At 41.1% G+C, this 24,686-nt stretch overlaps 2 protein-coding genes across 6 annotated transcripts in view; one reads left to right on the top strand and one right to left on the bottom strand.

Moving 5' to 3' along the window:
• LOC134207658 (protein tramtrack, beta isoform) overlaps window positions 1-24,686 on the top strand; it is a 655,620-nt gene that overhangs the window by 342,787 nt on the left and 288,147 nt on the right. The window lies entirely within an intron of this gene.
• On the bottom strand, window positions 12,828-14,502 carry LOC134215048 (NADH-ubiquinone oxidoreductase chain 5-like). Its single transcript, XM_062694308.1, has 2 exons — window positions 14,134-14,502; window positions 12,828-14,103 (listed from the first exon to the last, which is right to left on the bottom strand). Exon 2 carries the CDS (start codon window positions 13,925-13,927, stop codon window positions 12,959-12,961), a length of 969 nt encoding a protein of 322 aa, XP_062550292.1. The 5' UTR covers window positions 13,928-14,103; window positions 14,134-14,502; the 3' UTR covers window positions 12,828-12,958.

A 24,686-nucleotide genomic window follows, 5' to 3' on the forward strand; every position in this document is an offset into this window, starting at 1 on the left:
TATTTGGTCACAAAGTAGGAAGGGGATCATCGCTTTAACGACGTTGAAGTCACTTGCATGTTTAGATAAGTTAAAATACTAAGTTATCTCGATAATCCAAGTTATTACGATATCTTAATGACCCCATGTGTGTACGATGACTCATCTTGTGACTAAACCTTTTACGCAAATTTCATCTCATACGTTTTATTAAATAAATGAACACGTATGGAACTTGTATTATGGTATACTTGATCCTAATTGCATGTTGGGACCTACATGAACAGCAGGTTCCTGGGCGTCTTCTAAGCGATTTTCACATTTTTTTCCACGGCTATAATATAAGATAAGGCCATCTCATCTAGTTTCTGTTGTTAACTAGTTTGTTATGTTTCTAAGGAACCTTTCTTTTTTTGCTGTATCATATGGAGTACGGATGCTGTTGATAATCTCCAGTGATTACTGTACCAACGCCAATCCGTGAGACGACGATGAGACGTGAGATGATGATGAAGTATGTGTGACCAGTCTACAACAGCATTTGAGCTCGTTGATTGTTTACATTTTTCGATGATAAGGAGTGGAGAAATAAACGAACCAAAATTGTGAAATTCTAATTGAATGGAAAGCGTTTTAAAACCGGTAGAAGAAGAGATCGATAGATTTACGGTTACAGTTCTGAAGAGCAATACAATACGAATTCTGTTTGGAGAGCGGAAGGAGAAAACTAGGGGTGTTCAAGTTGTACGGACTAGATTTGTAAAAGACGTCACTAGATTGTTCGAGAGAACGGAAAGATTGCTCGTAGATCATCGTAAGAGTTAGAGGAGACACTATTTCTTGTAAGTTAGGTGACACTTATACTGGAAGAGAAATAATTAAAATATAATTACAGTTTGAGCTGATCGCAAATCGACTGCTACAAAAACCTAGTTCTTCCTCTGGAAATTCCGAACATATGCTGCCATTTAAAATGTAGAAAATATCGATTTACCAAATTCAATATGAATAAAATTTACCGATCAAAACAAATTTCACAACGAAATACAACCCAGCTTGTCCGTGCAAAACCCTAAAACCGTTGCGATTTTTGTGCAGTCCAAATTAGTTTGATGCAGATTTTCTAGGTTCTCCTAATTGTTCTGGAGCTCAGATCAATTGGTCTACAAGGTCAACTGCGCCTGGTAGGTAATCGGAGGCAGCCCAGCATGTCCAAACAAGTTTCTAGAGCCCTTGCATTTTATGTGCAATCAAAATTAGTTTGATGCAGATGTTCTGTGTTCTCCAAATTGCTCTAGAGTTCAGATCATTTGGTCTAGCAGGTCAACTACGCCTGGTATCAAATTGGAATCAGCTCAGCATGTCCATACAAGTCCCTCGAGTCCTTGCGAATTACGTGCATTTAAAAGTTTGATGCAGATATTGTAGGCTATCCAAACTATTTGGAAATTTAGATCTTTGATTCATCTACAAGGTCAACAACGTCTAGTTTCAAGCCAACGGCAACCTAGCATGTACAAGTTCCTAGAGCCCTTGCATGTTATGTGCAATCCAAATTAGTTTGAATCAGACGTTCTAGGGTCTTCAAACTAATTTGGACTGCACAAAAAACGCAACGGCTTTAGGGTCTTGCACGAACAAGCTGGGTTGTATTTCGTTGTGAAGTTCGTCTTAATCGGTAAATTTTACTCATATTGAATATTTTAAATGACAGCATCCAGGGTTTGCCGAAATCGCTCTCAATAGATAACGAACAACGATAAAAGAGAGGCAAAAACCTTTTCGAATCATAACAAGCCATGAAAACAAAACTATCGCACTTGTAAACAAGTTGGAAAAAAACTGATTCGGATAGGCGGCCCCCACCGGTGGGGTTTGATAAAACGCTTTGTTCTCGCACATTTCATGTTGGGGACCATATTTTTTTCGCACAGAACCGGCCCCCCCACAATTGGGGCTTATTGAAAGAAATTTATCATGGGTTGTAGCCCCACGAATCAGTTCATTATCGTAACAGCTACCGAAAAACGTCTCTCACGGTATGCTACCTATCGAGAGTGTATACTAGGGTGGTTCAAAAAATCGATTTCGCTCCACAGTGCTCATCTGATTCTTTACCATGTTCTGAGTGTCCTCTGAAAATTTGAGCTCATTTGGATTAAAACTGATTTAGCACAAGCCGTTGCAAGTTTGCATGCAAATTAGTATGGGGAAATTTATTTTTTCATTATACTGTTAATGACGCTTCCCCATCAAGCGCATGTTAAAAGAAAACCTACATAGCTAAAAGGAATACTCAACAGCTTTCACTCAGTGAAAACCGCGTCTTAATTAATCGTTCCAATAATTAGTAATCGAATTTAATCTATACCGTGGTTTTCTGGAGCTAATTGCATAACTCATCAACAGGCAACATTGCTGCTCGTGGCGCGAAAGATAGCACACACAAATTCAGGCTACTATGTTGCACTGCACATTTCAGTGATGCCCTCAAAGAAGTTTTATGATCATGACTAAAGATTCGCAACCTGTCTTAAAATCGATTATTAATTATTGGGACGATTAATCAACATGCGGTTTTCGTTGGGTGAAAGCTGTTGAGTATCCCTTTTAGCTATGTAGGTTTTCTTTTAACCTGCGCTCAATGGGGAAACGTCATTAACAGTATAATGAAAAAATAAATTTCCCCATACTAATTTGCATGCAAACTTGAAACGGCTTGTGCTAAATCAGTTTTAATCCAAATGAGCTCAAATTTTCAGAGGACACTCAGAACATGGTAAAGAATCAGATGAGCACTGTGGAGCAAAATCGATTTTTTGAACCACCCTAGTGTATACATATATGATACGTAGATTCTCTCATTATCCTTTGGATTCAAACCCTGACAGCATCCATACTACAAAAAATAGGGTCCCTAGAAATACAACAAACTAGCGAACTACAGGAAACTAGATGAGGTGGATAAAACAATCGTGGAAAAATATTGTAAAAATCGCTTATAAGACGTCCGGGAGCCTGGTGTTTGAAATCATGATTCGACATGTAAACCAAGAACATGTAGGTCCCAACTTGCAATTAGGTTCAAGTTTCCCATAATACAAATTCCATACAAATGCTTGCACACTTGTTTATTTAATTAATAAAACGAATGAGATAAAATTAGCGTAAAAAGTTTAGTCACTAGATGAGTCATCGTACAAATGAACCATGCGTCTCCATATGCTTTTATACTTACATGCTGCTGAACAGTTTTCACATTTTAGCATGAAAAACACTCATAGGGTCATTAAGATATCGTAACAACTTAGTATTTTAACTAAACATGCAATCATGAAAACTACGTTGCGACCAAATAATCTCGGGATTTTCCCAATCGAACGAAAAACGCCAGTAACCAGTCGATTTTAGAGATTGAGAACTACAAATGCAACACATCAGCATTGCGAACACAAACTTTTTTTTTCTGATTTTGTTGTCCAGTGTAATCATTACATATTTCAGCATGATATAGCCCAAGCTTTCACATATTTGAGCATTAACCGGATTTTCTGAAGAACGCAGAATGGCCTCCTGGCTCTCCTAACCTGAATCGGATGGATTTTTTCATTTGATACTTTGTGCACACTAACGACAACTGTTTTTTCACTAAATTGGGTAAATCATGAATCAGATGGGGGTAGTGAGCAAACGTTAAATCCTATGCGTGTGCCACGAGTTATTGATTGTCCAACTAAAAATTATTTGAATTGATCAGTAAATCAGTGAAAGATGAGAATTTTTCGAGTGTTGTGTCTGTTTGTCTATGTTACTTTCATCATAATTGGGACGTGCACCGAATGAACACAATGACGATTGAGCGAAGGAGTGTTTACTAAAAATGAACACTTTTAATTATTTCAAGTTCATTCAAAATAGTTGCCGGCACTGCTCAATCGTCAAATAACGAACCTATGCACTGCCATGGCTCGGGCCACCCGAAAAACTTTGTCAAAGACATCAACAATCTAAAAAAAATCAGAATCCGAAATATCGAATCTAACTCTTATACACTAGCGCAGTCAAGCGGTTGAAATCTATTCTAAACTGACCTTCATCACAATGGTTTTGATGTTGACTAGCCGTGTCATCAGCGTTATTATATGCACTTTGAAAATATATCTGCACTTATTAATCGTAGTGTAGTCTAAAAAATAATCCTAAACAGTTCCCGTACTTCATCGATGAACAACGAAAAGAAAATGGTCTCCGTATAAGATGTATTTGAACAAGAAACAAGCTTCTACATTCCACCTGTATGTTACATTTGTGAGAAATATGCATCCGTATTAGACTGGCCCAGATTACTATGGGGAGAAAAAAATGTTGTCGAATTCCACGGGGCACCCCCCAGAATTGTGTCTTAGGGTGAGAAAAACAATCTCTGAAAATTTCAGCTCAATCGCTTGTGCATAAGCTGGCGCATTTGATTTGAAGTTTGTATGGGGATTTCAGCAAAAATGTATAGGAAAATACACCTCCGTCACTCATTCGATCTGGAAATTGGTTCTGATTGCTCGATTGACCTCAGAATTGCAAAAACGGCAGTTGGTATGCTACAGAACAATTTCACAGAACATTGCATGATGATTAAATGAACTTTTATTTAATTTTCGGCTGAATTATTAGGAGCTGATTTGTGTATTTTTGGGTTTTTTGATCGAATCGCATCAGCCGAAATCCATATAAAAGTTTATTTAATCATCATACAATGTTCTGTGAAATTTTTCTGTAGCATACCAACTGCCGTTTTTGCAATTCTGAGGTCAATCGAGCAATCAGAACCAATTTCCAGATCGAATGAATGACGGAGGTGTATTTTCCTTTACATTTTGGCTGAAATCCCCATACAAACTTCAAATCAAATGCGCCAGCTTATGCAACAAGCGATTGAGCTGAAATTTTCAGAGATTGATTTTCTCACCCAAAGACACAATCCTGGGGGGTGCCCCGTGGAATTAGACAACTTTTTGTTTCCTGGGCCAGTCTAATCCGTATTCATTGACGAACAAATATACCATCAACAAGTGTTAGATTTCAAAAGACCTAAAAGGCAACTCAAATCTTCTTCAGAAACTATCCAGCCCTATGAAGTTAAACAATAAAGCATTTTTAGGAATAAAATTGATCAGTCAAAATCTCCCATAATTTCAATTGAATCGAGTCAAGTACGAGGCACTGAAGACGGCCTTACTGTTGAGGTCGAAATACGTATCTGTCTAGATACAATTAAGTGGTGAATTGAAACTTCATTTCACACCTCCCAAGAGTTCATAGCGAAATTTTAGTTGAACTCACCCTGGATTACAACCAAATCTTCGAGAACTCAAATCCTCACAGAATTTCAGCCTAGCAATGAAGTCGTAACTAAACAGGCTTTCGAACGATTATGGTATAGTTCTCTGGAATTTCACTTGAATCTCGTCCATGATTTCTCTAAACAATTTTGCCTTCGTGTCTTACGAATTTTCATTCCGTCCAAGCCGGCACTTCATCTGAATCATACCAGAGCAAATCGTTACATCGTCAGATCCCAAAGGTGCCGTTATTTCGCTTTCAATACCAGACCAACACTTCAGCATGTACCTCCGAAGATTTCCGCATAAGTAACGCACCCGGACATTCCGCTCCGCGAGATAAATAGAATAATTAATGATGCAAAAACCTGCGCTTAATTTATATTAACCCACCGGCCACCCTCCATTCTTTCTGATGTCCCTCTGCCACTCCCTGGACCACTCGGAAGAGGGATCCATTTCCATGGGCGCACACATTACTGGACCTTTGCATTTTTCACTATTTGCCGCGCTGCTCATGTATCCGCATATGCGCTTGCGCTCAATTAGCGGAAAGTGGTCTAAATTGTTCCAATAATGTAAGATTGTTTTAAGACTAAATTATTTTTTCGTAGTAAATTTTAAATGCATATTCCGTTTTTCATTGCGATTTACCAACGACACAAGCCGAAAAGGCTATCCAAAATTACCCACTCTCCCCTATTGAGCCCTCCTTCTAAGTCGGGGACCCTCTGCCTCTGTTGTTGCTACACTTTGTGCATTTGCATCCAGCCACCAATAATGGGGTGGCGGACCGCGAACTTACGAGCTTAGAGTCCAGCGAAACAGCGCCTGCGCGCGCGCGATGCTGCGCAAACGATTAAATTAGAGAACCATTTTTCATTTGTTGGGCTGGCCGGGGCCGCCCGCCCGGTCGTCATGGAATCCCCTGTAGCAACCCAAACAAACGGGGTTGGTCGCGGAGTTTGACCGAAGGAAAGGGAGGAGGCGGGGACACACATAGATCACACCTTTTGCTCCCATTCCCGTTCGCGATTCGTCTTGTTTTGCCGTGTCGCGGCAGCAGCAGCGCAGCGGTGTGGAGCAAGAATTTTGCACGTTTTTCAAACGGTAAAGCTGATCAAAAATGTGCCACCGGCGACAATTAAAGTGTGTGTGCTCATTTGTGTTTGCCCCCGTGCGATTGTTAAGTGAATTTTTGTGGTAAAAAGCGCTGAAATTGCGTACAGAAATATGTTGCTCAGAGCCTTATGAGGTCTTTAGTGGCACAACAGCGAGACGCTAGGTTACAAAGCAGACCATGCTGACGGTTCGAGGCCCAGTCCGGTCTAAACAGTTTGCTTGACTTCTCGTCGCAAATACAACTGGAGCTGTGTGATGAAAGGCGACACTTTTGATGTCTGGATGCTGAGTTCAAATCCAAGTGTAAACTTTTTTTCCCCACGTTGTACGCAGTAATTTATATCGGACAAATGCATTTTCGCCTTCAACCAGCATCTACACGAGTTCACTGAACACAATCAGTGACTAGATCAAGGAAGCGGGAGCATGTAAATTAACAACATTTACGATGTATTTTAATTAATATTTCTGCTCCATCCATGCCATTCACACTCGATTCGCGGATTGATTTTTTTTCCTCGCCTGTTCATTTGGTTGGTCTGCGCTACCTCAGTTCCATTGCATTCGACATGGTGGCGGCGGCATCGGTGATCGGCTGAAATTGTCGTGTGCTTGCACCGCTACCGCCACCGCACTTAATTCGCGCGAATCTCGAACCGAAATAAATTATTTAAATTAGGCTCACATACACAGACGGACCGGGAGGCAGCGGCATCGTTATCGACACTTGCCGTGTAATTCGTTACTGACACTCGTGGTGTGGTGTGCGGTGACGGCGGCACTGTCGGCGGCTGGCTGCTGCAACTGCGATTATTGTGGTCGTCGGCCCTTGAAAGGTTCTTTAGTGCCCCCATCATCGGGAGTCGCTGCGTTATTCTTATAGCAATCCTTGTCCGAAGAAGTGCATTATTCATATTGCACACATCATGTCGCGGCGGGGAGGTGTGTGTTGAAAGCGGAGGGAAAGTTCACCAGCATGTCTGGTTGTAGGACATCGGATAATCCGGAGGAAAGCAAATGAAAATTGACAGGAACAGCTACTGTTCTGCCGCAGCCGATGAGTGTTGTAGCTTTCTGGTGGCTTGATTACTGGTCGAACCAATCATCGCACTAGACCGTTGTTTTGGGTAAGTAATTCACTGTCGAAGCGAAATTCAAAAGCTGCCCTTACTTGAATCCTACTGAATTTTAAATCATGACTATTTGTTGAAAATAATTTCGTACACAAGTAAAAGGCATCTTTCGATTTAAACTATGATTAATGGAAGAAACAGTAGTCAATGAGTACAACTCATAATTTATCTATTATGAAAATAATTACCGATAATCGTAGTACAACTTACCTGAATTTCTAGGATCATCGACTTATTAAAATGTGATTAAGCAGTGTAATTCGGTGTGACGATTTTTAATTGCGTTTGTTTCTCTATATTTTTTATAGATTTACCCAAGTAGTTTTGTAGAACTTTCTCGGGATCTTTTGAATGTTGCCTGTAACAAATTTCCAAAGGAAATTTCTCCGATTTTTCAAAGGAAATCCTTCTGAATCTCCAACTGATTTTTATTTCTTCCTTCTTCCTTCTTCTTTTTCCTTTTTCCTTGCTCCTTCTTTCTTCTTCTTTTTCCCTATCCATTCCTCCTTCTTATGTCTTCCTTCTTCCTTCTATTTTCTTCCTGTAACTTTCTTCCTTATTCTTCTATCTTCCTTCTTCCTTCTTTTTTCTACCTGCATCTTTCTTCAGTTTCCCTACTTTTCTTCTTTCTTCCAGCTTCCTTCTTCATTATTCCTCCATCTTCTTACTTCCTTCTCCTTTCTTCCTTCTACCTTCTTCTTTCTTCTTTCTTCCTTTTTCTTTTCCTCCTTCCTTCTTTCTTCTTCCTTCTTCATTCTTCCCCTTTCCTTCTTCTTTCTTCCTACTTCTTTCTTCCTTCTTCCTTCTTCCTTCTTCCTTCTTCCTTCTTCCTTCTTCCTTCTTCCTTCTTTTTTCTTCCTTCTTCCTTCTTCCTTCTTTCTTCTTCCTTCTTCATTTTTCCCCTTTCCTTCTTCTTTCTTCCTTCTTCCTTCTTCCTTCTTTTTTCCACCTTCTTCCATCTTCCTTCTTTTTTCTTTCTTCTTCCTTCTTCCTTCTTCCTTCTTCCTTCTTTCTTCTTTCTTCTTTCTTCTTCTTTCTTCCTTTTTTCTTCTTCCTTCTTCCTTCTTCCTTCTTCCTTCTTCTTTCTTCCTTCTTCCTTCCTCCTTTTTCCTCCTTCCTTCTTCCTTCTTCCTTCTTACATCTTCCTTCTTCCTTCTTCCTTCTTCCTTCTTCTTTCTTCCTTCTTCCTTCCTCCTTTTACCTTCTTCCTTCTTCCTTCTTCCTTCTTACATCTTCCTTCTTCCTTCTTCCTTCTTCTTTCTTCCTTCTCCCTTCTTCCTTCTTCCTTCTTCCTTCTTCCTTCTTCCTTCTTCCCTCTTCCTTCTTCCTTCTTCCCTCTTCCTTCTTCCTTCTTCCTTCTTCCTTTTTCTTTCTTCCTTCTTTCTTCTTCCTTTTTCCTTCTACCTTCTTCCTCCTCTCTTTTTGCTTTTTTCTTCTTCCTTATTCCTTCTTATCGTTTCCTTCTCCCTTCTTCTTTCTTCCTTCTTTCTCCTTCTCTCTTTCTTCTTCCCATTTCCTCATTCTTCCTTCCTATTTCCTTTTTAGGAAGAATCTCCCTATTTCCTTCTTCTATCTTTTTTCTTCCTTCTTCCTTCTTCCTTCCTTCTTCTTCTTTCTTCCTTCTCCTTTTTTTTCTTCCTACAGCTACTTCTTTACTTCTTTTTTCTCCTTCTTCCAGCTTTCTCCTTCATTATTCTTCCATCTTCTTACTACCTTTTTCTGTCTTTCTTCCTTGTTTCTTCCTTTTTCTTTCTTGCTTCTTCCTTTTTCCTTCTCCCTTCATTTTCCCTTCTTACTTTTCCCTCCCGTTTTCTTCATCCTTCCTTCTTCCTCCTCGCGGCGTTCCTGAAGGAACTCTAAACGGTGTTCCTGATGAAACGGTGGACGGCGTTTTTGGAGGAACTTCTGAAGCTGTTCTTAGAAGATGTTCCTGAAGGAACTCCAAGCGGCGTTTTTCTCTAGAACTGCTGGCGGCGTTCTTCCAGGAACTCTGGGTGACATTCCTTAAAAAACTCCCGGCAACGTTCTTGGAAGAACTCCGGGGGCGTTATTTGATGGTGAAGAACCAAAAATGCAAAATTCACTTTTATAAAAAAAAAAGTTTCTCCTGGAGTTCCAGGAGGCGTTCTTCCAGGAACTCTGAGCGTGTTCCTGAAGGAAACTTTTCTTGGAGGAGCTTCGGAAGGTGCTCTTGAAGAAACTTCGGGAATGAGGAGTTCGTTCCTGGAGCAAATGCACGCGGCTTTCCCGAGAAACAGCGGGCAGAGCTTCTAAAGGCGCTTTTACAGGAATTCCGGAAGGTGCTTCTGGAGGAACTTCAAATGGCGTTCCACCTGTAACTCCTGTGGTGTTCTTCTATTAGCTCCAGGTGGCTTTCTTGGAAAAACTCCGGGGACCAGTCTCCTCCTATTTATTACAGTGAACTCTCCCTAACTCGATGTTCTGTAACTCGATATTTTCCCTTACTCGATGAAATTCAAAGCCTATTCAATCTTGCATACTGCGTTCCTTCCGTAACCCGATATTTCCCTTACTCGATATTCTTTAAGTCGCAGTGATGACGATGTTGTCACAATTAGTTCACATGCACGATACAGTTAGAAGTTAGAAGTGAAAAATGACAAGCGAGAAGTGAGAAATGAGAAGTGAGAAATAAGATGTTTGAAGTGAGAAATGAGAAGTGAAAGTTAAAAGTGGGAAGTTAGAAATTCAAAGCGAAAAGTGAAAAATAAGCAGTGAGAAGTGGGTAGTGGAAAGTGAGAAATTAGAATTGAGGCGTTAGAAGTGCGAAATTTGAAGTTCAAAGTGAGTATTAAGAATTGAAAAGTAAGAAGCGAAAAGATAGAAGTTAGAAGTGAAAAATGATCAGTGAGAAATGAGAAGTCAGAAGTGAGCTATAGGACGTTATAACTGAGAAGTAAGAAGTGAGAATTGAAAAACGGGATGCGAAGTGAGAAATGAATAATGAGAAGTGAAAAGTAAAAAGAAAAAAGGGGGAATTTCGAGGTAAGAAACGAGAAGTGAGAAGTGCGAAATAAGAAGTGAAAAGTGAGTAGAGGAGAGTGAGAAATAAGAATTGAGGAGTAAGAATTAAGAAATTCGAAACGCGAAGTGAAAAGAGAAAAGTTAGAAGTTAGATGTGAAAAGTGATAAGTGAGAAATGAGAAGTCAGAAGTGAGATATAAGAAGTAATAAGTGAGAAGTGAAAATTGAAAAAAGAAAAGTGAGATGTGCAAAATAAAAAGTGAGAAGTGAGTACAGGAAAGTGAGAAATAATGGGCGAGAAGTAAGAATCGAGAAATTCGAAATGCAAAGTAGTAATAAGAAGTTAGATGTGAAAAGTGGTAAGTGCGAAATGAGAAGTCAGAAGGGAGATATAAGAAATTATAAGTGAAATGAGAAACGAAAAGTGAAAAATGGGAAGTGAGAAGTGCGAAGTGAGAAGTGACATGTGTGAAGTGATAATTGAGAAATGAGAAGTGAGTAATGGGAAGAGAGAGATGAGAAGCGGGATGTTTTTTTTTAATTTGTTTATTTGGAAGGCCCAGTCGTGTATAACACCTTACAGGGCTACAGGGCCAGTATTAAGTGTTTTGATGGTTTAACAAAATTGAATTCAATTACGCTATTTAGAATTAAAAATAAACTGGTCATGATAAATTTTATCAACGGTAATATTATAAGCGAAAGCTATCCTGATTTTATCCTCCTCTATAATCTGTTGACGATCGTTTCATGAGTTGACACTCTAAACCTTCTCTTCTCCGTAGGCGAGTCTGCTGGCGATGTGGTGACGATACCGTCCATATCGTTTGACAAAGACTTGGCTGCATTATTTGCTGTATTAAAATCCAGTACTTGTAGTCGCTTCTTTTTCGTTCTGTTCGCTTTTTCTTTCGATTGCTGTTACGGCTTCTTTTGTTTTCTCCAGCACAACGCTACCGATCTTCATTGTTGCCTTCTGTTGAATTATATTTTCATTCCGTCGCTTTTGTAACACCGGACACACTTTTTTCAAATGCGTAACCGCTGTTCATAACAAGGTGTGATCGTCCACTGAGAGAAGCGAGATGTACGAAGAAGTGAGAAGTAAGTAGTGAGAAGTGAGAAGAAAGTAGTAAGAGAAGTGAGGACCGAAGAATGAGAGGTAAGAGACGGGATTCTTTATTTTTCTTTTTTTTCTTCTTCCTTCTTCTGCCTTTTTTCTTCTTTCTATCTTACATCTCTCCACTCACTTCTCATTACTCAACATCTCGCTTTTCCCTTCCCGATTATTGTTTTCCACTTCTCACTCCTTGCTTCTCTTTGTTTCACTAGTCACATAGTACTTCTCACTTCACAACCTTCACATCTTACTTGTCACTACTCACTTTTTACTACCCACTTCTCATTTCTTACTTTCCACTACTCACATGTTACTACACACAACTCACTACTCAATGCTCTTTTCCGTTTCCCAGTACTCACTTCTCATTATTCTGTGCTCATTTCGAGCATCCTATTTCTCACTTCTCAGTTCTCGCTGTTCACTCTTCACTTCGAACATCTCACTTTTCGCTCCACTGTATAATGAAACAAATTTCAACTATTCGGCCAAACGATATTCGGTCAAATATAAATGTGTTCCCTATCTCGATTCCTCCCTAGCTCGATGGTCCCTTCAATATCGAGTAAGGGAGAGTTCACTATGGCGAAGAACTGAAAAAATCGAAATAAACAATATAAATGATTGAAAAAATTAAAAACGTTCCTCAATGATCTCCTGGCAACATTCCTCCTTGAACTTCGGGAGGTGTTTCTCTAGAATCTGTGTCAAAAGGTCGAAGGTCAAAAGGTCGAAGGTCAAAAGGTCAAAGGACAAAAGGTCGAAAGGACAAAAGGTCGAAGGGTCAAAAGGTCGAATATTCAAAAGGTCGAATGGACAAAAAGTCGAAGAGTCAAAAATTCGAATATGTGTCATAACGTCGAAGGTCAAAAGGTCGAAGGACAAAAGGTCGAAAGAACAAAAAGACAAGAAATGAGATGGGAGTTGTGGATAGTGACAAGTGAGATGCAAGATGGAAGTAGTGAGCATAGATAAATGAGAAGTGAAAAGTGAAAAGTGAGAAGAGGAAAGGAAGAAATCTCGCTTAACTTTTCAAAAGGTCCTAAGTAACATTTTTTTCATGAATTAATTTGAATAGTGCAATCAATAGCTTTCATGTTGTTCTGTTGATTGCGCTATTCAAATTAATTCATGAAAAAAATGTTACTTAGGTCCTTTTGAAAAGTTAAGCGAGAAATAAGAAGTAAAAAATGAGAAGCGTGAAATGTGATGTGAGAAGTAAGGAACGAAGAAGTAAGAAGTGAGATGTAAATCAGAAGTGGAAAGGAAGAAATAAAAAAGGATTAAACATATATGGTAAGAAAGAAAAAAAATAGAAGAGGAAAAATGAATAAAGGAAGAAAGCAGAAGGAAGATGGAAGAAGGAAAAAGAAGGAAGAAAAAGGAAAATAAAAGAAGGGAGATAGAAAGAAGGAGAGAAGGCATAATGAAGCAAAACAAAAGAAAGAAGGAGGAAGCAAGTAACAGGAAAAGAGAAGAAAGATGGAAGAAAAAAGAAAGAAGAAGGATGAAAGAAGGAAAAAAAGGAAGAAGGAAGAAAGAATGAAGCAAGAAGGAAGAAAGGAGGGTGAAAGAAGGAAGAAAGAAGAAATGAAGAAAAAACAATGAAAGTAGGAAGAAAAACAGAAAACAAGAAGGAAGAAGAAAGTAAGAAGGGAGAAAGAGAGAAGGAAGAAAGAAGGTAGAAAGGAGGAAAAAAGAAGAAAGAAAATAGGAAGAAAGAAGGAAAAAAAAGGAGGAGAGAAGAAAGAAGGAAGAAAGGAGGAAAAGAAGAAAGAAAGAAGGAAAAAGAAAGGAAGAAAGAAGGTGGAAAGAAGGAAGGAAGAAAGGAAAAAGAAAGAAAAAAAAGTAAGAAGAAAAACGAAAGCAATTAAGAAAGCAGGAAGGAAAAACAAAGGAAGAGACAAGCAAAAAAGAAGGATTGAAGAAGCAAAAAAAGGAAGAGAGTAAAACGAAAAAAGGAAGAAAAACAAGGAACAAAAAGGAAGAAAAAAAAGAGAGAGAGAGAAAGAAGAAAGAAATAAGGAAGAAAGAAGGAGAAAAGAAGAAAGAAAGAAGAAAACAAGTAGGAAGGAAGAAAGGAAAAAGAAGGAAGAAAAAACCGTGGAAAGAAGGAAGACAGATGAAGGAAAGAAGGAACAAAAAAATAAAATGGAAGAAGTTAGAAATAAACAAGATGAAATATGGAAGGAAGAAGGAAGAAAGAAGTAAGAAAGAAGAAAGGAGGAAAAAGAATTGAAGGTAGGAAACATATGAAGTAAGAAGGAGAAATGAAGAAGGAAAAGAATAGAAGGGAAAGGGAAGAAGAAATAAGAAAGAAGGAAGAAAAAAGAAAAACCTTTCGTCCTTTCGACCTTTTGCCCCTCGACCTTTGTTTCGACTTTTGTCCCTTCAGCCTTTTGACCCTTAGACCTTTTGTCCTTTCGACCTTTTGACCTTTGACCTTTTGTCTTTCGACCTTTTGACCTTCGACCTTTTGTCCTACAACCGTTTCTCTAAGAGCGTAGGTCGACGACGTTCCTCCAGGAACTTTGAACGGCGTTCCTCTAGAAACACTAGAACACTAGGAGGCGCTTCGTTGCGGACGACGTTCTTGAAGGATCACGGACGGCGTATTTAGAGGAACTTTGAATGGCGTTTCTGTGGAACATTCGGCGGCGTTCCTGGAAGAATTCTGGGTGGCGTTCTATAGGAACTGCGGACAGCGTTTTTGAAGGAATTTTGGAAGGTGCTCTTGGAGGACCTCCGAAAAGCGTTCCTGGAGGAATTATAAGCAGCACTGCTCCTAAGAATGCTGACGACGTTCTTCCAGAAACTTCAAAACGGGTTGGGGAGATTCAACTTGGAGAATTTTGGAAGTTGCTCTTAGAGAACCTCCGAAAAGCGTTCCTGCAGGAATTATAAGCAGCGCTGCTCCTAAAAATCTTGACGGTGTGCTTCCAGAAATTTCAAAGCGGGAGGGGGGGGGGGGGTTTCAACGTGGAGCTCTGGATCGCGGAGCTTTGAACGGTGTTCTTCGAAGAACTGTGGACCGCGTTCCTGAATAAAGAACTTCAAACAGCTTTCCTGGAACAACTGCGTACGGAGTTTATGGAGGAACCTTGAAAGGTGTTATCGGATGAACTCTCGAAGGCATTCCTGGTGGAAACCCTTGCCATCATTCCTGAAGGACAATGTTCTTGGGAGAGCTGGAAGGGGTTTTTGGAGGAACTTCTGAGACTGTTCTTTGAGTAGATAGTAAACCCAACCTTAGCTCATAACATCAATCCATAAAACTAACCGAAAGAGGAAACTTTTCAGAGCGAAGGACTTCCGCAAAAAAAATCGGACTATTCGGAGCGAAGGATTTCCGTAATAAACTGATCAGAACGTCAGTTAAACGATGACGATATTCAGATCGAATCTAAAAAAAAGAAAGAAAAAACGCAGAAAGCGTGGCCCACACGGAGAGCGACAACTTTCGAATTCCTGCTACACTTGGTCGATTGGTATCAAGATGAGGAGACGATGTTAGCGAAGTTGGGGAATTGTTGTGCTAGTTGTGTTTATGGATATTTTATCTGGCTTCCCTTTGATATGTTGATCAATGAAATGGAATACGTTAATACACAATACATTTAATAGTCACGATCCCTCGCGCACCAATTAATCATCTGTTTTTGGAAACAGATTTTTTCACTTCTCGCTCGAAACGATAACACGTTCGATCACGCACTGATTAATTATTTGCTTTTCGAAGCAGATTTTATTTTCACTTCGCAGGTGGCCCAAAGTTTTGATCGATAACACGATTCGGAGCTACTTCTAACGGTGTTACAGTCTTGCTTGGATAATCAAAACGAATGTTTTAGATTTTTCCCGACGTTTCGACTCTATTTCGAATTTCTTTCCTTCTCCCATTTGAAGAAGACTCGAAATAGAGTCGTCGGTAAAAATCTGAAACATTCGTTCTGATGATCCAAGACTGCAACGCCGTTCAAAGGAGCCAACACATCACCAACATCAGTCGAACCCTCTACATCATGATAACACGTTCGATCGCGCACTGATTAATTATGTGTTCTTCGAAACAGAATTTTTCATTTTGCGGACGAACCAGCGTTTTGAACGATAACCCGTTCGATCGCGCACTGATGCTGTTAAAAGCCGATTTTTTCACTTCGCGGACGACCCAGCATTTCGAACGATAACACGTTCAATCGCCCACTGATTAGTTGTCTGCTCTTCAAAGTAGAGTTTGATTAATTATCTGCTCTTTTAAGCCGATTTTTTTTCACTTCGAGGGCGATTTTAAGGACAAATATTTAAAAACGTTTATGTAAACTAAAACTCAGCCATAACTTTTCGAATAATTTTACATCGACAGATTTGGAAAGTATTCTGCTCTTGATGGTGTCGGTTCGTGTGGATATGCTATCAAAGTGGCGTTTAAATTCTATTTTTATTCAAAATATTGAAAAATAAGTCGTTTCGAAAAGTTGATACTGATTTTAAAATTGGAAATCGTATCACATATAAAACCAACGGACGATTTCTCTCAGTGTTCCACGATGCCAAGATTCGCCATCATAAAACAAACATCACCTCCCGGAACGCGAACGGGAGCATCAAACGTCGTCGACTCGATATCGACACATGCGGCGATTCACAGATTGAACTTTCACGCTGTCCAAGAGCTTACGGAAAGGGAAGACTTGAATGTTATCCGTTAGCTGCAACGACACCCACACCTAGCTGAAATCTGCACTGCAGCTCCACCCCCTCCCCCCCATCCTCGTGAATCACGAAAATGACAGCCCCCTACTCGGAGGGGGGGGGGCGATTGCGCCCGACTTGAAGAGAAGAAACGCCTCCTAATGATCTGTAAATTAATATAAACATTCACGCGGGTATTTATCGCGAAATGGGTACTCGTTGCGTTTTCGCGCGATAGCTACGACATTAGCCTACGCAATGCGGCCGCGAACGGCGTAGTTGGCACCCTGTGCAGCTGGCTGATGGACAGTCGCATTCACTTCGATATGCAAATTGAGGGTAGCCGTAGTCTTTTTTCAGCGATTGGTGCAGCATCCGTGAGGTCGATCGATGGAAACATCGAACTAGTTTTTTTATGTGACTATATTGTTTGTGGTTTTTATTCTTTCAAAATGTTGTTAGCTGGAACCATTATTGATAGTTTCTGATTATGATATTTTGTTACTTGAAATTCAAATTATTGTTCGAAAACATTGTTGCTTTGAAGGATCTCGAAAGCTTCGAATTTAGTTCAGCAGAAATAGAAAACAGCGACCCACAATCTGTTCAACAAGGATCGGACAGCGCGCCGTAACAGCTTCTAGTAGCAGCTCCACGAAAGCGGGAGCTCGGAACCTAATCTAGGCTAATTTACAGCCGACGCTAATAAATATGCGCAAGCATTCTTAAGCAAATGTTGATATATGTATGCCGGTGAGTGAGTGGCGAGTTTCCTTCCCCGATGACGGTCAACAAACAGAGCGAATTGGGTGCGATGCAACGATGGACGCATGACGATCACGAGTGGCTCTTAGCAGCCCTACGATCGCTTTCCGTTCCCATCGCAAGCTCTCGCAGCTCAAGTCTTCATATCACAGCACGCGGCGGCCAGTCAGTCGGTCCACATGTGTCCAGGCGGAAAATGAAGCTAATTTATAAAGTGCTATTACGACGATCCGCGCGATCCGACCCTTCCCGGAGTGGTTGCTTGAAGACTGCGCTGTGAAGATATGTTGAAAGGTGCCGTTGCGTTGCTGTGCAGTACACCCTTCATTGCGAGTCCTACTCACTCGGATGCGTTATACTGCGTCGTCGCCATCGTAAAGAACTTGCTGCTGTTGTGGCGGCTGCTGCAGTCAGCCAGCACGGATTAAAACCGAACCCCAATGTAGATAAGCCGGTAAATGAGATCAGAGATTAGAGTCGTTAATGCTATTAAATGAGCGGGAAAATGCGGGTGTGCGGGCGCCTGTCCATCGCGTTAGAGAGAGATAGAGAGAGAATGGGAGGTTTGATGCACGTAGCGGTAGTTGTTGATCATATCGGAACTAATGCAGTTTTTCTGAAGTATTTCAACGGTTTGGCTAATGATGCGTTCGCTCGGTGATGGAGTGGATCGAATGGGCTTTGATGGGACGTATCGTCGTCATGTGTGCGTGGTTTTATGGCGATGGATAAATCTTAGACAGCATAGGTAGGCTTTTAAGCAATATATTCAAGTTGCGCCAGTTTTTCAGAGGTTCGCGAGGATTTCTATGATACTCATAAACACATCTAACGCGGATTTATTCCTTCAACGGGTATAAAAATAAAAGACAAAATAATTCTGAAGGTTTTTGTTAAGAATGTTAATCAAGTTCTTTATAGATAAATCTCGGATTATCATACGAAAGATCTTTCTGGTGGATTTTGAGAAGAGGCCCCCCAAAAAGACACTGGCATGAGTTTTCTACACAAGGGCTTCGGAAAATGATGGACAAAAATAAGAAAAGATACTAGTTTTAGGATTAATTTGAAACTTCTGGAGAAGAGGATGGCTCGTCTCTTAATACTAAAATAAGAGGGGTGAAAAGGAAGGGAAAGAAACAACATGAAATATCTTCCGATGATAATTCGAATCGATCAATATTTTTCAAATAACCCTACTCGCAGAGCAAGATTACTTTTGACAGATATTGAATCATTTTTGATAGATATGTTGTTGGTCTTACTGGGTAGCACCAGTCATTCTTATGACCAGAGTATTTCATAATTTCCGAACTGTCACTTTTAAGTTTATTTTATTTTAATTCGTGAATCGGACCGAGAAGCCTTGGTGTTAATTATAAAAAGGCAATATCTAATTGATTTGAAAGCATCATAGTAAGCTTGATATGAACAACAAAGGAGAGCCACCAAAATATCAATCAAAGCAATCGTGGTACTTCGCCAGCAGTCAAAGACATGTGGCCATCCATCACGGACGGGAGTGACAGTTTTCCAGCAGACTTCCGCTTGCCTAGCAGCATGATAATCTCCACAATTCCATCAGCATCCGGGAAGGATTCTCATCAGAATCCGAGAGGAATTCCCAACCGAATCCGAGAAGAATGCTCATTGGAATCTCTGAAGAATTCCTTTCAGAATCATTGAAGCAATCCAAATGAAATCTAAAAGAATTCACACTGGATTCCTTTCGACTTCGTTGAGGGATACCCTTGGAAATCTATGGGGGATACCATTCATAATCCATTGAGGATTTGCTTCAGAATCTCTCGTGGATTTGCTTCGGAATTCTTCCGGAATCGTTCAAAGATTTGTTTCGGAATCCTTCAAAGATTTACTTCGGAATTCCTTAATGATTTGTTTCAGAATACTTCAACGATTTACCTCGGAATCCCTCGACGAATTGCTTCGGAATCATTCGATGATTTGCTTCGAAATACATCGACGGTTTGCTTCGGAATTCCTCAGAGATTCAGTTCGGACTCCCACGACGATTTACTTCGGAGTCCCTTGACGAATTGCTTCGGAATCATTCGACGAATTGCTTCGGAACCATTCGATGATTTGCTTCGGAATCCCTCAACGATTTGCTTCAACATGCCTGGAGGATCCTTCAACATCCCCTTCGGAATCGCTGGAGGATTCTTTTCGGAATTGCTGGAGGATTTTTTTTCGGAATCCCTGGAGGACTAATTCGAAGCTCCTCTCGACGGGATCACTTCGGGCTTCAGGATCCCTCGACAGATTGCTTTGGAATTCTTCTACGATTTGCGTCTACCTCCATGGAACATTGCCTACGAAACCCTGATCCGTCACATATTGTCCTTTGAGTGTGTTGGACAAAGCCGAAAGCTACTACACTTAGACGCAATAGTCATTCGCTATCAATTAGAGTCGTTGTAGCAATCATCGGTTAGTAAACAAACACACTTCAATACTGTGGAAAGAAAGCACGTGCTTGAGAAAAGATAATAAATATGGATGAGTGCGATTGATCCGCAATTGCCTTAGGTGGCTGGACCGTATTTACCAAGATAACTCAATGAGGTGGTAACATGTTCAAGAATTTTTGAAAGGAAGCTCAAAATAGAGAAAATAGATGAAGGGGCTATCCCCCCTATGCATCAGGGCTACTTACGGGGGATAATACTACTTGTATGGAATAGCTCATGCTAAAACCGTCATTTCCCCTGTAAATCGGTGCATGTAGAAACGCAGAAGGATTGTATTAGAGGGACTATTCCCAATCCCGAAAACATCGTAGACCGGACCGAGAATCGAACTCGCTATCTCCGGATTGGCAATCCTACGCCTTTGCTCGCAAGGCTACTGGAGACCCCATTCCCATCGCACTGTAAAAAATCTCATATTGAGACGAAGAAGTAATGCTCAAATTGTATCGTTTCTGTTTGCTAACATGCTAACATAAGGAGCTATGAGATTTATCAAAATAGGTACAAACATGTATAAAGCTATATTTTAGTATCGTGTATGTATGTTCGCTACGTTGAGAAGACCATTTGTCCAATTTTGATAAAACTTTGGACAAGAAAATGTTGTGACCCGGACAAAATATACTTTTGTTGGATACGTTATCATATCTAGGATTGAATTCCAGGCCGCGTGGACTTTGTTTAAGTCATCGCGGATTTGGTGCGTAAAATATTTCAGAATCCAGTAAACATCGCTGATATTCAAACGTCCATTTGACAAATCTGATAGCAACACAGCCAACAGAATCTTGTCCCTACATTTAGTTTATATTAGCTTGCGTGGGTCTAGTGTCAGATTCGACAAATTACGGTGAAGTTTTTGTTAACGGGGCTCCTCCTGGAACATCTTCCGGAGTCCCTCGTGAAATGCCTCCGAAATTTCATCCAGAAGCTCTTCTAAGAGAAGCTTCCGGAGGTCTTTAAAAAGCACTTCCTCGAGTTCTTACTGGAAAGTTGTGAAGAGATCCTTCGGAAACGTCGTTTGGAGTTCCTACTGAAAACGCCTTTGAAATTCCTTTTGGAACACTGTCCGGACTTCCTCCTTAAACGCATCCAACGGATCCCCCGGAGCAGTGGCGTAGCCAGAAATTTTTTTGGTCTTTTGGTTCTCGAATAAAAATGATCTAAGCGGCGATTTTTTTTCAATTTGAGAGGGTTCGAACAAAAATTTTCTTTTAAAAAAATACCTCTGGGGAGGGTTTTATGTCAAACCGCTTGGTATTTAGGAGTCATCTCTGCGGTACATGCTGCGTAGTTGGTCTGACCGTATGAAAAGAAAAATGACGGAATATAGAAACCGTCGTTTTCCAGGATGCTTTCAAGTATTGGCTACGCAAGTATGAGATTAGATTAGATTAGATTAGAACACCTTCTCGGGTTCTTCTTGGAACGCCGTCCAGAGCTTCTTCAGGGATGTCGTCTGGAGTTTCTCCTAGAACGTTGTCTCGAATTTCTCCTGCAACGCCGTCTGAAGGTCTTTCTAGAACGTCATCCCGGAATACCTTCTGAGACGCCGCTGCCCGGAGTTTCTCCTAAAACGCCGTCTGCAGTTTCTCCTGAAAGGCCGTCCGGAGCTCCTACTTGAACGCCGTCCGGAATTATTCCTGGAACGCCATCCGGAGTTCCTGCTGGAACGCCGTTTGGAGTTCCTCCTGAAAGGCCCTCCAGAGCTCCCACCAAGACACCGTCTAGAGTTCCTCCTGGAAGCCCGTCTGAAAAACCGTTCGGAGTTTCTTTTGGAACGCCGTGTAGATTTTCTCCTGAGAATGACATCGGGTGTCCACCTGGAACGCCGTCAAGAATTTCTCCTGGAAGGCCATCCGGAGTTCCTACTGGAACGCCCTCTGGAGCTCCTCCTGAAAGGCCGTCCGGAGCTCCTCCTGGAACGCCATCTGTAGTTCCTCCTGAAAGGCCGTCCGGAGTTCCTCCATAAACGCCATCCAGAGCTCCTACTAAAACACCGTCCAGAGTTCCTCCTGGAAGCCCGTCTGAAAAGCCGTCCGGAGTTCCTCCTGGAACGCCGTCTGCAATTCCTTATGGAACGCAATCCGGATTTCCTCCTGGAACGCCGTGCTTCTCCTGGAATGCTGTCCAGCGTTTCCCCTGGAACGCTCCATCCGGAGTTTCTCCTGGAATGCCCCATCCAGAGTTTCTCCATAAACGCCATCCGGAGTTCCTCCTGAAAAACCGTCCGCAGCTCCTCCTGGAACGCCGTCCGGAGTTACTCCTTAAGCGTCATCGGGTGTTCCTTTTGAAACGCCTTTCAAAGGTCTTCCTGGAACTCCTTTCGGAGTTCTTTCTGGAAAGTCGTTTGGAGCTGCTGCTGAAAGGCCGCCCGAAGGTCCATAGTTCCTCCTAGAGCCCCGTCTGGATTTCTTCCTTGAACGCCATTCAAAGTTTCTCCTGTAACGCCGTCCGGAGTTCTTCCTGGAACGACGTTCGGAGCTCCTCCTGGAAGCACGTCTGGAGTTCTTCCTGGAATACCATCCAGGGTTCCTTCTGGACCTTCTGGTCCTGAGTTTTCAGCGTCCCTCCTGGAACTCCATTTGGAATTATTTCTGGAACACCATCCGGAACGCTGGAATGCCGTCTGAAGTTCCTCCTGAAAGGCCGTCCGAAGTTCCTATTAAAACACCGTCCATAGTTCCTCCTGGGGCCCTTCTGGATTCTTTCCTGGAACGCCACTCAAAATCCCTCCCAAAACCCTGCCCGGAGTTCCACGTGGAACGCCGTCCAGAGTTTTCTCTTGGATCGCCTTCCGGAGTTACTCCCGGAGCTACGTCCGGAGCTCCTCCTGGAAGCCCACCTGGAGTTACTCCTGGAAGCCCGTCTGGAGTTCCTCCTGGAACATCATCCAAAGTTCCCCCTGGAATGCCGTCCGAAGTTCCTCGTGGGACGCTGTCCGAAGCTTTCTCCTGAAGCACCGTCCGGAGTTTCTTTTTGAGTAATGGAACACCATTAAACCCCGTCCGGAGTTTCTTGCGGAACGCCAACCGAAGTTTGCTTCTGGAACGCTGTTCGGAACTCCTCCATGAAGCCCGTCTGGAGTTAAAATGTGGATCTCCGCCGACATTTTTTGCATCGGCGCGCCGCCTTTTAAAATTTTTAACGCCGGTTGTCTATAATTTTCCACGCTGATTCAAATTTGAAAAATTAAATTTCCGTAGATTTTTCCAATTGATCCTAAATATATCATGTCAGAACTCCAGAGATTTTTTTTAGTGGAAATACCAATGATTTCCTTTAAAATTCAATACAATTTCTCGTTAGAAAACGTCGAGTATAAATTTCAAAGGATTTCCCGTTGAAATCCATAAAAAAAATCTCAAAATAATCTAAGCTCTTAGAAATTTTGAACGGAGAAGAGTCTTTTGGCAGAAAACCATTTTATCGAAGACCACAACCCGACAAACATTGGAGGTGTATAAAGCGCTTATATGACTCGAAATAGTCTTCTATAGCTAATATAGCTAAAAAAAATTGGTTGGTAAGGCTGTAAACAGGCCAAACATGCCTAATATGTCGCTTGACCAAACTAGTCTAAAATTATTTTGCCAAAAATGTCATTTGGTCGAACAGTTCCTTTGGCTGAAAAAAAAACAGTTGGTCGAATAGCCCAATTGGCTGAAATGGTAGTGTGGCAGAAAGGATCATTTGGACAAGATGGACATTCGGCCGAAAGTGTTGTTCTGCTGAATTGGTAATTGGTCATTTGGCAGAAAATGCCGTTTGGCCGAAATGGTTGTTTCACAGAAAATACATTTTCGTGTCAAATGGTTCTTTCTGCCAAAATACGATTTCTACCAAAAGACATTTTCGGATAAGAGATCTATTCGATCAAAGGATTTTTTCGGCCAAATTACATTCTCAGCCTAATGAACTGTTAGAGCAAACAACTTCTCAATCATATTACCAGTTCGGCCGAATGTGCCTTTCGGCTACTTATCGCTTTCGACCAAATATCATTTTCGGTCAAACCATTTTCGACCTAATACCGTTCAATTCACTTTTCGTCGAATGACTATCGGCCAGACGACAGGTAGGGTCATTTGGCAGAAAGGTGTTTGGTCAAATATGCCATTTGGCCGAGCAAACCTCTAGGCAAAAACCCATCTAGCCGAAATGGATATACGTCCGAAAGTGTCGTTCTTCCCATTGGCCATTTGGCCGAAAAAGTCGTTTGGCATAAAAGGTTGTTTTTTTTTGCCGAAATGGTCGTTTGGCAAAAAAAAAACATTTGGCTGAAAATGTTACTTGGCCAAACAGATGGATGTTTTTGACCCGTTCAATAATCAATATTTGGGCGTTGGACCAAATGACCTTTTTGATCAAAGGGAAGATCAACTAATTACGTTGCGCAAAAATGGGACATTTTCAATCCCCCCTCCCTCCCATGACACACTTTTCGTATAAAGCATCCAAAAATGTTGTATGAACTGTCACACTTCTGGCAACGTTTTTTTTCCTCTAAGCGTTACGTAATTAATGGATGCTCGACATTTTCGGCCTTATAACCTATTCGGCCAAACATCCATTTCAGTCAAACGACGTGTTAGGGAAGAGTGCTTTTTCGGACAAATTTCCAACTCGGTCGTATGTGGCTTTGGCCAAATGAAATTTTTGGCCAATTTGTTTTCCGTTGTATAACCGTTTCACCCAAACGTTCATTTCAAACTAATGCAATGCGGCTTGGTAATTTTCGATAATTTTTGCATTTTCGTATTTTCATATTTTCGGACAAATGGCTTTCCGGCAGATGATTTTCGACTCTTCCTCTTTCAAAGAATTCCCTGTAGAAATCCAAAGAAATTCCTTCAAAATTTCGATTTTTGTCTATTTATGTCTATTTAAGAATTATGAAAAAAAATATGAAAATTTCGGACAATTTGCCGTTCAAATCAATTTTTTTGTTGATGTCTAAATTTGGAACAATCTCCCGCGGGAAATCTGAAGAATTCTCTGTGTAAATTTCGAAGAATACTCAACAAAACCTTTCCGTGACTTTTCAGAACAATTTCCT

The sequence above is a fragment of the Armigeres subalbatus genome, chromosome 1 (genome assembly GCF_024139115.2).
Source record: "Armigeres subalbatus isolate Guangzhou_Male chromosome 1, GZ_Asu_2, whole genome shotgun sequence".
In the NCBI taxonomy this organism is placed as follows: Eukaryota; Metazoa; Arthropoda; class Insecta; order Diptera; family Culicidae; genus Armigeres; species Armigeres subalbatus.